Source organism: Tupaia chinensis, unplaced genomic scaffold (genome assembly GCF_000334495.1).
Source record: "Tupaia chinensis unplaced genomic scaffold, TupChi_1.0 Scaffold000290_1, whole genome shotgun sequence".
In the NCBI taxonomy this organism is placed as follows: domain Eukaryota; kingdom Metazoa; phylum Chordata; class Mammalia; order Scandentia; family Tupaiidae; genus Tupaia; species Tupaia belangeri.
The window spans coordinates 3460893-3478101 of record NW_006159775.1 but is presented as its reverse complement, the minus strand read 5'-3'; the positions used below and the strand labels follow the sequence as shown (position 1 = coordinate 3478101).

The 17209-nt window shown below is 36.9% G+C and overlaps 1 protein-coding gene across 1 annotated transcript in view; it reads right to left on the bottom strand.

Annotated features, from left to right (window-relative positions):
- CCDC178 (coiled-coil domain containing 178) overlaps positions 1-17209 on the bottom strand; it is a 431445-nt gene that overhangs the window by 330452 nt on the left and 83784 nt on the right. Inside the window, 1 exon segment of the mRNA XM_027772660.1 lies at positions 16473-16626. Coding sequence (XP_027628461.1) covers positions 16473-16626 — 154 coding nt within the window.

Genomic DNA, 17209 nt, shown 5'->3' with positions numbered 1-17209 from the left:
TTTTAAAATATAGTGACAATATCTTAAAAGTTTTGTTAAAAATATAAAATATTTCAGAATAAATTTAACAAAAAGAGAGGACCTATATGAAGTCAAAGGAAACTCTTTGTTAAATGTCTAAGTCAAATCTACATGAAAAGAATGATATGCGGGACCAGCAGCTGGAGTCATGGTTATGTCGCTGGAATCCCATGTAGTCGACTGTGGTTCTAGTCCTGGACCCAGTGGCTTAAACTCATGCCAGGTGCATGTGCATGCATGTCCAAGATCCCAAAAGGAGAATAGAGAAGAAGAGATTGCAGCATGGCCATGCCCTCTGAGGGGGTGATTTCTTGCCTTCTGTCTCTCTGTCTCTCTCTTTCTGGAGAGCACATGCACCCTATAGCAAAAACCTCTCAGAAAAAAAAAAAAAGAATATGTCATGGAAAAGATTAATAGAATATGTCAGCTTTTTCAAAATTAACATAAAAATATAACTAAATGAAATACTTCTCTATAGTTCATATTGAAAGAGAAAAGCATGTAAGACTTTATAAGAGCTATCTGAAAAATGTTGGGAACTTGCCACTAGTTATAATTTAATGACCTATGATACCATCATAATAAATCAGTATTTATCATCACTGTAATAAATGAAGATTAGAGGAAAAAAAACTAAAAGTCAGAGATATCAATTAATATTTTTAAGTGGTATCTGAATTCAGTGAGAGAAAAACTTTAATTAATGGAGCTAGAATAATGTAGAATCTCTGTTTGAAAAAATACAGAGTGGGGACAGCAGATGGTGTAGCAGTTACGTTGCTGGACTCCTACATGGCTGACAATAACCTGGTGGCTTGAAAACTACACTGGACACATGTACGTTCATGTCCAAGATCCTGGAAGGAGAATAGAGGAGAAAGGATTGTGGCATGGCCATCCCCCCAGAGGGTAATTTTTTACTTTCCTCCCTTAACATATAACTTATATAATTACAAAAGTAAATTTTGGATGGATAAAAATCTAAATGCAAGCACAAATAGTTCAAATTATTAATCATTGTGGCTTTATTTGTATAATCTTGTATAATCTTCAGCATAAAAAGAATGTCACCTTGCCAAGTAAACCAGTAATCTAGCAGCCACACAAGAGAGTAAAACCATGCTAGAATGCTTTTAAAGCTTCACTCTTAGACAATGGTCATCATTTTATTGGTCTGGTAGTTTTCTTTGGAATACCTCAGTTGTAAGGATGTCTTTATTTGACTTCATCGAATCAAAGACTTTTTTTGCTCAAACAGTGCAAAAGTCTTTCCCCAGGAAAGTCTTCTTCCAGGGAATGATTGTAAAAAAAAAAAAAAAAAAAAAAAAAAAAAAAAAAAAATAAGGAGGTGGGGGAACTTTGGTAAAAAAAAAAAAAAAAAAAAAAAAAATTCAGGCAGTTTTTGAACTTTGTGTCTACCTGAGACATTGACTAACAATTGGGGCAAACATAACATAAAAATAAATAAATAAAAAACTTAGAAGGAAAACTGGGGAATAATGTCTATAGTGGCTTTGTGAAGCTCCAGAATATTGCTGGTAATATGGAAGTAAATGCCCATAGATGTGTGAAAGCTTGCAGCTGACTGCATGCTCTGGAAATACTGAGAAGCCTCTTAAAATCTAACCTCTGACTGATCTTGAGATTTTATGAAAGCAAGAAACAAAACTGAGGCAGAGCTGACAAATGTCTGGATGAATAATACTGAAGGTGCATTTAAACAAGCAGAGCCACTCAGCGAAGATAAGAGGTTTCTAGATGTATAAGAATCATTGTTCAGTCATTAAAGCCCACTAAACTGAGAAAAGATTTCAGTGGATACACATGAGAAAAAGAAAACAGACTTCACAGATTTAGCATAAAATGGTTCACATAGAAAAAGACAACTTAGCAAACAATAGGAAAAGAAGTGAGGAAGAGAAGTGAAAATGGAAAGTCCACTGTGTTGCTACATTGTATTATTTTAAATGTTCTGTATTCAATAACCACACAAAACGTGACACAAAGAAAAAAGGACTACCCAGAAGGTAAAAGCACTCAGTGAAAACTGGAGGAAGCTTAATCACTGCTAATTATGTTTAAGGAGCTAAAGGAAAAATGTTGAAAGAACCAAAGTGAAGCACTAACAGTCTGTTTCACCAAATAAAAAGTATGAATCGTTTTTATTATAAAATTATTCAAAAGGATTCAAATTCTACAGTTGCAAAATACAGTAACTGAAATGTAAAAATTGATATAAGGGTCAAGAATGTATTTAAGCAGAAGAACAAATCAGCAAACTTGAAGATGAGTTAACTAAAATTATTTAGTTTGAGGAACAGGAAAAAAAATAATGAAAAGCCGGGACCAGCAGTTAGTGTAATGTTGCTGGACTCCCATTTAGTTGACCGCGGTTCGAGTCCCGGACCCAGTGGCTTGGACTCAGGCCAGGCGCCGTGTGCGTGCATGCCCAAGATCCCAAGAGGAGAATGGAGGAGAAGGGATTGCGGGGTGGCCATCCCCCCTGGGAGGTGATTTCTCTCTTTCTGTCTCTCTGTCTCTCTCTGTCTTTCTGGCCAGTGCACACGCCCTATAGCAAAAAAAAAAAAAAAAAAAAAACCTGTCCCCCCCAAAAAATAATGAAAAGTTAACAGATCTTAATATGATTCTTTTATTTTTTTTTAAGAGGTTTTTCGCTATAGGGCGCGTGCGCTTGCCAGACAGAGAGAGACATAGAGACAGAAAGCGAGAAATCACCCCCCAGGGGGAATGACCATGCCACAATCCCTTCTCCTCCATTCTCCTCTCAGGATCTTGGGCACGCACGCACACATGCCCGGCGTGAGTTTTAAGCCACCGGGTCCGGGACACGAACCGCGGTCGACTACGTGGGAGTCCAGCGATATAGCCATTACGCTAACTGCTGGTTCCCAATGTGGTTCTTAATATGGTGTAAAACGGTTCTTAATATGGTGTAAAACATCATGAAATAAATCAACATACATATAAAGATTGTCAAAGAAAGGAGGAACAGGAAAAAATATTTGAAGAAATAATGGCTAAAAAATTTGCCAATTTGGTAAATAAATAATCTGCCCATTCAAGAAGCTGAAGGAATTACAAGAAGTGCAAACTAAAAAATGTACACAAGAGATACATCCAAATTGAACTGTCAAAAGAAAACCATAAAGAGGGTCTGTGGTGAACTGGTGGTTAAAGCACTGGACTCCAACATACTTGACTGTGGTTCAAATCCTGGACCTGGCTGACTGAAAATCACACTGACATGTGTGCATGGATGCCCAGGAGAATGGAAGAGAAGTGATTGTGGTGCAGCCATCCCCACAGGGGGTGATTTCTCACTTTTGCTCTTACTATATTTCTCAGGCAACCACACACACCCTATGCAAAAACCTAAAAAAAAAAAAAAAAAAAAAAAGGAGAGAGAGAGAGAAAAAAAAAAAGAAAAAAGACAAGACAAAGAATCTTGGAAGCAGCAAGAGAAAAGTGAGATTTCCCACAAAAAGCATGTTTAATTAGATGAACAGAATTCTCATTTATAAATAATGGGGTCCAGAAGGCAATATGTTAACATATCCAAAATACAGAAAGAAAAAAAGTACCAAGTGTCCTATGTGAAGCAAAAGTATTTTGAAAAATGACAGAAATATTAGGACATTTCAAGATAACAAAAAACTCAGAGAATTTGTCACTAGGGTACCTATACTAAAAGACATTCTAAAATGAATTGTTTATGTTAAAATGAAAGAACACTAGGCAATAACTTGAATCCACAGGAAAAAAATAGAGAACTAGTGAGCATTACTAAATTAGTCAATATAAAAGTATATGTGCATTATTTTGTCAGTTTTTTCCTAACCTAATTTCATAGACAACAGAATGTAGTACTAATTGAAACATCTCTTTTGGTGGTCACACAATGTGTAAAGATGTAATTTATACAATACCAGACCAAAGCAATAGGAAAAGGAAGAAACCTATACAGAAGCAAAATTTTTGTTTAACATTAAAATTAAGTTAGGATTAATTCACAATTAGTTGGTTTCTTTTTGTATATTAAAATGTTAATTGTCCTTTCAGGTCAACTTCTAAAAAAATAATTTAAAAATATGTAGTAAAGAAAATGATAATTATGATATGGCATAAAGAAATGTAGTAATGGAAAAAATAGGGGACATATTAAAAATAAGCAATCTATAGAAAAAATTGGCAGACTTAAGTTTTTTTTCTTTGTTTATTAGGAATTACCTTGAAAAAAAAAAGGAGAAAGCAATCTATAGAGAAAAATGGCAAAATGGCAGACTTAAGATTTTTTCTTTTTTTTATCAGTAATTACCTTGAATGCAAACTGACTAACACTCCAGTTAAGTATAGAGATTGACAGAATAGATTTTTTAAATTACACTACCACATACTGTTCATAAAGACATACTTTAAACACACAAACACATTAAAAGTGAAAGGTCAGAAAAAGAAATACCAAGTAAACAGTAACCAAGGAGAGCTAGAGTGGTTATATTAATCCACCTTTTAGACAGCAAACATATTGTTAATATATACTTCAAATAATGTTGTAACTATCCCTTGGGACCATGAGACACATTCAATTTGACATAATTAAAGAATGTATTAGGTCATGGGAAAAATCATGATATATGTTTCTATGCAAAAATGTGTCATGACTTTTCCAGGCCCAATATTTTATGAATTTAGTTTATTTGAATTTATTTTTTTCCTCATTGTGGAATACTTTTTAAGATTTGTAGTAGGAAATGTTTGGCTTTTGAATGAGAAAATATCTTTATAAAATATCCTAATTTTGGGACCAGCATATAGTGTAATGGTTACATCTCTAGACTTCCATGTAGTCAACCACGGTTCAAATCTCAGACCTGGTGGCTTAAAACTCAGGCTGTGCACGTGTGTGTGCATGCCCAAAATCTCAAGAGGAGAATGGAGAGGAAGGGATTGCAGCATGGCCATCACCCCTGGGGGGTGGGTATAATTTCTTGTTTTCCATCTTTCTGTCTCTATGGTGAGTGCATGTGCCCTATAGCAAAAATCTCTCTCTTCTAAAAAAAAAAAAAATCCTAACTTTATTTCCCAACTACAAAAGTCATCTAGAAGATTGAATTTTTCATCCAGGAAGATGAAGTTGCTTTTTGTTTGGCTGTTGTTACTTTTTCTTCTTTTTTTCACTCTTTCACTCTTTCTCTCTTTTTTCTTTTCTTTCTTTTTTTCTTTTCCAAATTGAATAATTGAATAGAGTGAGGAATTTTCAGGATAATTATGGAGCATCTGGTCACAAATTCATGAAATCACATAAGTATTTGATTGGAACTAGTACAATGAATAATTTTAACAATTTCATGGTATACCTTTATAAAATTTCTGTTTGTGATGGTTTTCTGTGAAACAACAGAGTAGATTTTGATCTATCATCTATGCTTAAGAGAAAAAAAGGATTTCAAGACATGTCACTGTTTCCAAAAGTCATCACTGAGTCTAAAATTTCTTTACTTGTAGACATTAATAAATAATTCAGTTTGAATGAATCGATCAGTTTGCAGTGAATTACATCAACTTTCTTACATTGGAAATATTCTTTTTATTTTTGGTCACATCTATGAGTAAAACCTGCTGCCTTATTAGACAAAGTCATTTCATTAATCATTTTGCTTGCTATGTCCCTCTATCTCACTATTGCCATTTTGTTGGTAGATAATTTGATAAGTGTCTTGCTAACTGCTTCAGCAGATCTGGGTTTTGAAATTCAATGCAATGCTGAATTTGAGGTGCTAAGAACTTAGCATTTTTATTCTATGTTTTTATGCATGGTTTTCCATTATACTTGAGTACCCTTTTGTTTTAAAATTGTGGTAAGTGTGTAGTCTTTCTTATGATTCAACATAACACTTGATTTGGATTATTATATACCTGGTGTTGTGACCAGTCCTAGCACACACAATAAAAATAATTTGTTTTCTTTACCAATTCATGATATCCAAATTCAGATAAATGTGAATTACTTCCACATTGATTTTTTTCTGATTTCTAAGTATGGTTTTAGCTTCTACTTTACGTTACTAAGGGTAATGTAAATTTAGGCATAAATTTAATTTGCTCTTACTTCTTGTCTGAAGACCCACAACTGAGTCTATGATGTTCTTCACTAGTATCTTTATCTGTACACTTAGAAATCATCAGGTTTTTTTTTTTTAATGATTTTCAGCATTTGTTTTTATTACATTCACATAGCCATTTACAGTTAGCTACTATAAAAACTTCAGTTACACACAATGTTCTTGAATCCAGACAGTGGTACAATCCTAGAAACTGTCAAGTTGAACAATGGGATATTGAAGCACATTGGTGACTATTCTGAATTTTTTAGTATGGTCAGATTAGCATATTTCAGTTTGATTCTTTGGCTATTCATTATTTTTGCTTTGGTAACACTTCTATTTGAGGACTTTCACTAACATGATGACATTAAAAAAAATTATCTGGGGACAAGCTGATGGCATAGTGTTACATTGCTGGACTCCCAAGTAGTCAACTGAGGTTTGAGTCCTAGACCAACAGGCTTAAAACTCATGCTGGGTGCATAAGCGTGCATGCCTAAGATCCCGAGACAATGGAAGATAAGGGATTGTGGTGGGGCCATCACCCTGAGGGGAGGGGTGATTTTTCTCTCTCTCTCTCTCTCCCCCTCTCTCTCCAGCACACACACCCTATAGCAAAAATCTCTCTAAAAAAAATTATCTGGAGCCAGCAGATGGTGTAGCAGTAGCAGTTATGCCACTGGATTCCCACATGGCCTACTGCAGTTCAAGTCCCAGACCTAGTGGCTTGAAAATCATGCAGGGCATGTATGCATGCATTCTCAAGATCCCACAGGAGGGAACCAGCAGTTAGCGTAATGGCTATGTCGCTGGACTCCCACGTAGTCGACCGCGGTTCGCGTCCCGGACCCGGTGGCTTAAAACTCACGCCGGGCGCGTGTGCGTGCGTGCCCATGATCCCGAGAGGAGAATGGAGGAGAAGGGATTGCGGCGTGACCAGCCCCCCTGGGGGGTGATTTCTCGCTTTCTGTCTCTATGTCTCTCTCTGTCTGTCTGGCGAGCGCACGCGCCCTATAGCGAAAATCTCTCTCAAAAAAAAAAAAAAAGATCCCAGAGGAGAATGAAGGAGAAGGAATTGAGGTGTGGTCATCCTCCCGAGGGGGTTATTTCTCACTTTCTCTTTCAATCTCTCTTTCTCTCTCCCCCTGCCTCCAGAGCGCACATGCACCCTAATGCAAAAACCTCTTTAAAAATCATCCTTTAGTGCCACATTTAATTGTGATGGTGCTTAAAATAAAAAAATCCTCATTCTTAATCACTGATTAATGATTGGGTCAACAGAACAGCAAAAATGCGATAGCCCTGACACTATTTTTTCAATGTGTTTTTCAGCATCAGATGTGGTAGCTCTGATGCATAAAATTATACATATTTCACACACCAAACAATTGTCAGTCTCTAGAAGTGGATTAACAATGTGTTCTCCAATTAAAAAAATAAACATGAACATAAAATTTCAGTGCTTGGGGGTCAAAATTAATGATCTGTACCACCATAACTCTTTGTAGAAGGCTCAGTAAATAAAATTATGAACTATTCATGAGCACACCTTGAACACTGAATGTGTAATCTTATGCCTAAGTACTATTACCTTAGCCCTGCCCTAAGCAATAAAATCAATAGAATCACTGGTGTTATGTGCTAATATTTCTTTGCTCGTATAAATGGTAATAAATGCATCTTCTAAAATGTTAGTCATTGGTGCAAATCAGAAAAACACAATGCTTTCCTTTGACTCCATCTCACAATGCAGATCACTTCTGTGATTCTAATATGAGTGGGTCTTTCTCCTCACCATCACATAATCAATCAGTTCTGTAGTGAAAACCAGCTGGGTGTACTCTCAACCAGCTCATTTCTGACACTATTTACCTGGAGATCGTCTCAGATTTCACAGATTGAGGGTTCAGTCCTTAAGACTGTCCTCCTCCAACCCCCACACACATACATAGACACCAGTCAATAGTCCAGGTCCCCAGAACTTCTGAAAAACTGCCTACAAGTTGGGGTTCTCACAAAGCCCCTCCTCGCCTCTTTAGGTTTGATGAACTTGCTAGAGCAGTTCACAGAACTCAAGGAAACATGGTTATTGGACTATTATAAAGGGTATTTGAAAGGATGCAAATGAAGAGATTCATGATGCACAGGGTAAGGCAAATGGTAAAGGATGTGGAGTTTCCATGCTTTCTGTGTTGTACTCTCTCTCTAAGAACTTCCATGTATTCAGCTGTCTGTAAGTATCCCAAACTCTGTCCCACTGGGTCTTTCTGAACACTCCATTGCATAGACATAAGATACTAAGAAACTAGGTAGAAAAACCCTGTCTGTTTGTTCAAATTCTTGGACCTCTCTGTGGCGTATTCCTACCCCCTTGGGTGTGGGGGGGCCATTCTTGAAGTCAGAAGAAGATTGGCATTTCTGTGATCTGCCTTGGGGTAGGTGAAAGGAGGGACAATCTTTCATTTCACTTCTCTGAAACTGTCCTGTCCCAAAGCTGCATCAGGAACCAAGATAAAAGTCCATATACTTATGAGCTAGTAACAGTAGATGAGTACCAAAAATCATACACCATAATACCACAAATAAAATCTTAAAGTTACATAGTATATCAGAAATAGTAATCTTTGCAACTAAAAAATAAAAAATAAGTCAGAATGGCTAATAAAAAAGTAAAACTGGAGCCAATCAGTGATGTATAAGACAGATGAATCCCACTTGGCCAACTGTGTAGTTTGAGTCCTGGCCCTACTGACTTGAAAAAAATGCCAGGTGCATGTGCATGAGTGCTCAAAATCCCCAAAGGAGAGAAAAATGGAGAAGGGTTGCAGGGTTGCAGCATGACTGCTCCCCATTGTGTGTATGTTGTGGGGGATGGATTTTTCACTTATTCTCTGACTCTGTCTCTCTGTCTCTTTCTGGCAAGTGCACACACTCTATGGAAAACACACGAAGAAAATTAATAATTAAAAAAACTGTATTTACTATTAGGCAGAAAAATAATTTTTTAAAATCTTATTTTAGTTTTTACATTTGCCATAAGGTGTATGTACTTACCAGAGAAAAAAGAGGGAAAATGAAAAAGCATTTCATGGAGTTTAGCCATGTTGCAATCCCTTCTCCTCCGCTGCTCCTTCTGGGATTTGGGGCATACACATAGATGCACCCAGTGAGTTTTTCAAGCCACCAAGTCCAAGACTTGGGCCACACAGTGGTTACATCGCTGGACTCACACATGGCCATTCAAAGTCTGAGTTCCAGCCATGGTGGCTTGAAACTCAGGCTGAGGCTGTACATACATGCCCAGTATCCTAGAAGAATGGAGGAGAAAGGATTATGGCATGGCCTTTTCCTCTGGGGGGGTGGGGGTGATTTCTCACTTTCCCTCTCCCTGTCTCTGTCTCTCTCAGACAAGCACATGCACCCTAAGGCAAAAACCTCTTTTTAAAAAAATCTGAGAGACAAAAAATGGCTGAGACACTGGGTCTGAACAAATTGGAACCAAGAGGGAGTTGATGACTATCTAATCTTCAGACTCATTATACCCTAATTGTACCTTATTAGCAATGTTAGATGACACTCCCACCTGCACCAGGACAGGTGAAATAACCATGGCAATGATAAGAACATCCTAATAAGGACAGAAAAAGGGAGGGATAGTGGTTCCAGGAAAACTACTGCCCCTCTTCCAGAAAAGTCATGACTAAACCACCCACTAAGCCTGGTTTTAAGCCATATAAATCAGATATCCAATGACGTTCGGGGCTACCCTGCCTATGGGGTGGCCCTTCTCTCCTTCCTTTCAGGTAGCAGTTGTCCCCTTCCTCTTGGCGGAAGGAATTACACTGTTCTCTCCTTCCCCTCACAGAGCTGCTCCTCTTACGGAATAGTCTCCGCTGTACACGTTCCTTATTAAACTTGCTTTCCCTCTCCCGCAGTGGCTCACTCGAACTCTTCTGCATGAAGCCAAGGACCCTGGGCAGAGACAATCGGTGGGTTGGGTCTTCCCAGCAACATCTTTCTGGCGCCACGAAGGGAGTTTTAGGGGACCCTCTGGCCAGCCGGACTCGAAATTCATCTGTGCAGTACCAATTGGCCACAACGGGCGGCGGCGTATCTCAGTGGGACTTTCCCTCTGCCCCTTTTCTAGGTTACCTGGCCTTTCCTGTCCTTTCCCATCTACAGAAGGGAGGTGGCCGAACTGGCTCAGAGGCTGATGCCAGGCAGGGCTGGCCACATTCGGCACGCTGCGTGGGGAGCACGCCACTTCCGGGAGGCCAGTCGGAAGTACACCACATCCGGGACACTGAATTGGGATCCACCCACAGGCTGAGGTACGCCTGCCCGCAGAAGTGGTTGAGCCACGAGGGCCTGACCCTGGCACAGCTTATCCGGGTGTAAACTATCTGGGACGCTTAGCCCTGAAGCCAGGACATTTCTCCCTGCCCGTGACTGCGTCAGCTACTCAGTGTCAGGTAGTTTTGTGATCTGCCAATCTGGCTTTCTGTTCTTAATTTTCCACATCTCATGTGAATGCGCATCGGCCCTTCTCCCTCTGAAGTAATCGGCTAAGTCTCCAAGTGTCGCTGTGGAGTGGGAGGGGGTCCTGTCGACTAGGTTACTACTTTACCCCAAGGGTTTTGAGTAGGGAACTTTGACTCTAAAAGTCCATTTCTCTTCTTCCCTGTCCTAATCTGCCTACTAAATCATTGTGCTTGTTGTTACGAAGTTAGGAAGGAATTCAGCCTCTGTTTAAGCAATAATTATTCCTGAGTGAAAGTGGGAAATCCCCATGATTCTGTGGAATGTGGGTACCTAAGTAAGTGCTACCATTGAATACTTTCACTTACTTCTATAGTAGCTTTTGACATTGCAGAGAAACTGCCCAGACAGAATATGATAAAGAAAAGTACAGTTCCCACAACCAGATCTGGAGGCACATGTTCATCCATCAGTAGGACCTTAATAATTGTTCACAAACTTTATCATAGGAGCTGCTGATGGTGCCACAAAAGACTCCCTCTTGAGCCATCTTCTAAATAATTAGTATCTTTTTAAAATAAATTTTTTAAAGAAATTAATATTTTTTCTGTAACACAAAATAGCCACAATATGAGATGGAAGGCCAAGAGCAGTGGCCAAAAACTGGGTCTCTACAGTATAATACAATTCAACAGCTTAGCCTATTTTGCAAAAGAGAGGGCAAGTGGGGGGAAGCCCCACATGTATGGGTTTTCATGGCTTTACATCAGACTTTAAAAATAAAAAAGAAAAAAAAAAAAGAAACAAAGTAGAACGTGTCTGGCTCTCATGAGCCCTGTGAGTCTAGAACCAGACATCCTTGATGACCAAACTGTGGGAAGTGCTAGAGAATGGGTTTGCCCAGACTATAGTTCACAAGGAGGGACATCACATGAGGACCCCATTGGCAAAAATCCCTGAGGTAGAACACTCATCTAAAGGATCCAGTCCCTCAGCTCCTACTCTGAGTTTGCCTCCCTAATCGAGCAAGCAGTTAGACTTAGCCCAGTGAAACCTGGCCCAGGAAGAATCACACTATGTGGGGACCTTGCAACCAATAGAAGCGCAGTAAGCATTGTCCACTAAGCCAAGTCCTGGATGGAGACAGAAGACTGGTTCCAATCTAGATCCCTTTCTCCATGATAGACTTGGCACTCTGTAGACAGCAGTTCAGAAGTTAGAAGGTTCTCAAAACACCCATAGAAATTCATAAAAGTGTTTGTCTGCTTAGCTTAGTCCTTCGTAGACAGCCAAGACTTCCTCTCTACTTGTACCCCAGAAGAAATACAGGATAATTCTAACAGCCAGAGAGTTTGCTGATTCTCAAGCTGTCCAGCATGCCAGGGATGGCCAAAAGGGAATTTATAGGATATGTGGAGATGCCTTTCCCAAGAAAAACCCACACTGGGACTTTCGAGACCCAAGGCTTGTGGCTCAGGAAAACCACATATGCTTGCTTAGTGGAAGGGATGAATAAATCTCTAATCAAGCCAGTGAACCATGATAGGGTATGAAAGTTCACTTACAGCAAAGAGAACCCTGCCACATTTCAATGTAGACTAGTAGATGCACTAGAAAGTTGACCAATATAGACCCAAGTAGCAAAGAAGGACAAATTCTTCTGGGCACATATTTCATCACTTCAATCAAATCCATGCATTAGGAAGAAACACCAGAGTATTGCTGAAAACTCACAGGCACCTATTCCTAAACACCTGGAGGTAGCCAAAAATTGTAACTAGAAATTTAACTGTAGCTTTCAAGGAAAGAAATACATACATATGTACGTGTGTGTGTGTGTGTGTGTGTGTGTGTGTGTGTGTGTGTGAGAGAGAGAGAGTGTGGGTATTTACAACATATATATGTGTGTATATACACACATAAATTTATATACATATATATTATGTCTGTGTGTATATATACATGTATGTATATATGTATATATCACATATACATAAATGTATACCTCATGATATATATGCAGTATGTAAACTAAACAAATATTTGTATGTATCACATATGTATATATTTTCTATATAGTATATACATACATATATATATATATACACACCTTGTAAATATAGATTTCCGTATGTTTAAACATTATGTATGCAAAACAGGGAAGTGAAAAGTAAAAAGGATAAGCTTAAAGAAGCAAGCAGAAAATTATAATAATAAAAGCATATGTTAGACTAGCAGGCAGTGTAGTAGTGTAGTGGCTGAACTCCTACATGGCCAACCATGGTTCAAGTCCTGGACCTGGCAACTTGATAATCACGGCAGGTGTGTGTTTGTGTGTCCAAAAACCAAAGAGAAGAAGGGATTGTGATGTGGCCATCCTCCCTTGAGGAGTGGTTTCTTACTTTCCCTCTCTCTCTCTCTCCAATGAACACATGGGCCCTATGGCAAAAGCCTAAAAAAATAAATAAATAAGCACATGTTAATATGTTAGAGGTCAGAAAATGTTAGAATTATTAAGTCCAAGAGCATTCTTATTTTTAGAAAAATATTAATATTTAAAAATTTGAGACCCCATTAAAGAGGTTAAAATATACATTTAGGAGATACAGCAAAAGTGTAAGAGAACATTTTGTATCATATTGCAGTAACATATTTGAAAATATAATCCATTTAGATTATTTCCTGGACTATTAAAAAATTACAAATAAACCTTAAGAAGAAATATGTAGCCTGATAAGACAGTCATATGAACAAATAAACAGATACCTATGGGAAAAGTAATTATTCCAATGATGAAAAGGAAAAAAAAAAAGACTATATTGTTACCAAGGTGTTTTATCAAATTTTCAAGAAATAATATATTGCCTCCAAGTAATAAGAAAAGAAGAAAAGCTTCAAAATTAATTTTATAAAGCTAGCATAATCCTGATAAGAAAAATCTATCAAATATAGCACAAAATAAAGAACACTGGAATAGTCTTACTTATGAATATGGATGCCAAAATCTTAAATAAAATACTTGCAAATCAAACTCAGCAGTAAATTAAAAGAACAATAAACCATAACCAAGCAGAGTTCATCCAATGAATTTAATAATGGTTTAATATTAATATAATACATCATTTCAATAGGTCAAATGAGAAACTCTTTAAATTCATCTTCACAGATGCTAACAAAGCATTTTCTGTAAATAAATATTTATTTCTAAAAAATGTTTTTATAATATGAGTATATTATTAAGAACCTTTAATATGGTAATAAACATGTGAAAGAAATCAATATACAGATAACGTTAAACATTTCTTTAAAAATATAACAAAAGCTGATTTCATAGATGTCAACATTTTATATATATGTCACAAAATAAAATATACACATAAAAATAGATTAAATTCTTTGGTGGAAAAAGTTAGCCACATATACTTTTATATAAGTTATCATGTTTTATCTGTAAAAATTATGAATATTTTGTAATAAAATTATTTTCAATAGTCCAAAACTGCGTTATAAATAACTCTATCACTTATTATCTTTATGTTGGTAAAAATAATCCTGCAACCTTTCTAGACTGGTTTCCTATTTGATCAATTAATAGTAGTAATAATTATTATTGTCTTTTCTGGAGAAGGAAGCTGCTTCATTTGAAAGATTTTAATGCAAAAATATGAATCAAAAAGCATAGCTGGGTGACTATTTTGTAGTGTTTGGATTCATATTATCTAATATAAAGGCCACTAAGTTAGCCATAATAATTAACTTTGTAACAAAAAGAATAATATTCAAATATTGTAAAACACCAGCTTTTATACAAAAGGAAACCATTCATTTGCAATTTTATCTACAAAATAACAACAAAAAATTTTGTGTACTTATGTCATTATTCAGTAAAATATAAAAATCATTAATATTTTTAAATTCTTAAAAGTGTTTATTATCTTTTGAAATTATAAAATAAAATGTAGAGAACTTTTTATATTACAAGAACCTAACAGTTGGAGATAATGGAATGATTTTTCCAAAAATAAATTCTGAACTATGGGAGAGGCAGATTATAAAGTAAACTTGGAAGAGGAATGTATAGACAAGTTTCATTTTACATTTAAAAAGAATTCTATCTTGGGGCCCCAGGTGGCTTGGTGGTTAAGGCACTGGACTATGACATGGCTGATGGAGGATAGAGTCCCATATGCATGTGCGTGCATACACAGAATTCCAAGAGGATAATGTAGGAGAAGATATTATTGCATGGCCATCCCCCCTAGAGGGGTGATTTCTCACTTTTTCTCTCACTGTCTCTTTGTCTCTCTCTGGTGAGCACTTGCATCCTATGGCAAAAATGTAAAAGATAAAATGAAATCAATCCTAACATTTTAAGTGCTTAACCAATTTTATGACTTTTTTTTTTAAAAAAACCATCAATGTAGAAATAAAAAAGAAAAAAATGTATTTCTAGTTTCAAGGACAATCTAAATTGGAGAAAAGTGTATGTTAATGAGGTAAACACTCTAAATTGAAAGCACAATATGTCTTGAAATTTAAAAAAAAAAACAGTTAAGTTGTATGTGCAAGTAGGCAGCACAAATCTTTTATTTTTCTCTTGAACTAAAAGTTTCTATTGCATACCAAAAAATAATGCATGGCAACGATGCACATCATTGCTTTTAATTGAGTGCTTAACATGAGCTCTTTGATTCTAGCTTAAAGGTTTTTATAATGAGCAAAATGCAGAAAAAATTAATATATCTAAACTTCATCATGTTTTCATCTTCCCTAGTAAGTATGATGGTCCCCAAATGATTTCTATAATTGAAACATATTACTAACCTTCTAAACACATTTATAATTTATCAAAAATAGTATTCTGTATGACATCAGATTAAGAAGGGACAGACTTGTCACTTAGAGAGAATCAAATAAAAAAATTTAAAATGACCATAAGTTCAGTGAATGAACTTTACTGCTTTAAAAATATTTTATTGGGACCAACAGATGGTGTTAACAGTTACATTGCTGGACTCCCACATGGCCGACTACAGTTTGAATTCCAAAACCGGAGGCTTGAAACACTCTAGCACATATGTGTGCATGCCCAAAATCCTGAGAGGAAAATGGAGGAGAAAGGAGAGCAATGTGGTCATCCCCCTGGGAGAGTGATTTCTTTCTTTCTCTCTGTCTCTCTCTGTCTCTCCAGCAAGTGCATGAGACATATAACAAAAATCTCTGAAAAACTAAAATAAAAAATAAAAATATTTTATTAATGAGGATTTTTTTTTCTGGAGAGACTTTTGCTATGGGGTACGTGTGCTCACCAGAGAGATAGAGACAAAGAGACAAAAAGTGAGAAATCACCACCTAACGGGATGGTCCTGAGAAGGACTCCACACACCATTGCTGGTTTTAGAGACTTATAGGAACCACCAGTCTGGAATGCAGGCAACCTCTACAGACTTAAAGTGATAGCTGAGAGCTGCCCAGGAAACAAGGGCTTCAATTCTAAAACCAAGAACTGAGTCTTGTCAAAACAGAATAAAACTGAAAGCACAGGTTTGTCCTGGAGTCTTCAGAAAGAAATGGAAGGATACTGACACCTTGATGTCAGTCTTCCTGGTCTCAGACCAGAGGACACAGCTAAGCCATCCAGTGCCCAGACTTCCTGATTCAGACAAATGATAATAAATAGTTGTTGTTTGAAATTGCTAAAGTTGTGCTTAATTTGGTATGCAACAAAAGAGACTAATAATGGCCTAAGATTATCTAAGTGCTGATTAAGTATTGACTGAACGTCTTACTATTTATGGCTTAATGCTAAAATAAGTATTTAAAAAAGTTTAAACATGAAAAACTCACCGTTTTTGATAAAGTAGATAATTCATCTGATGATGTCTTTGCTTCCTTCAGTACTTCAGTAACTGCCTCTTCAGTGGCTTCTACACTAACATTTGCATGTTCTATTGTTGTAACGTAGTGAGCACTTAGATTGTTAAGTTTATCTATTTCTCTCCTAAGGAAAAAAAAAAGCAGTGGATTTTATCCACATTAAAAAGAAGATTATATTTAAATAAGCTTCTAACTTAACATACAAATCAATATAACTTCTCAAAATGTACCCCATCCCATTGCAACTCTCTGAATCCTAAAACGTATCTGTTAGATATTATGTAAATAGTGAGAAAAAATTGACTAGTACTATTGATGTTTCTAAGTGAAGGCACAGTGGAGAAAATTATTTATAAGTGATTTCAAAGAAATCAATTTTTTGTTTGTTTGTTTTGGAGAGTTTTTTGCTATAGGGCTCATGACTTGCCAGAAAGACAGAGAGAGACAGAGCCAGAAAGCAAGAAATCAACCGCCCCAGGGGGGATGGCCACACCACAATCCTTGCTCCTCCATTCTCCTCTCAGGATCTTGGGCACGCATGCACACGCACCCGGTGTGAGTTTAAGCCACCAGGTCTGGGACTCTAACTATATGGGAGTCCAGCAACATAGCCATTATGCCAACGGCTGGTCCTGTCCAACTTTTTTTTTAATTATAAGATTTCTATGCTGTAAGTAGAGTTGTATGTGCACTCATAGAAGAGGGAA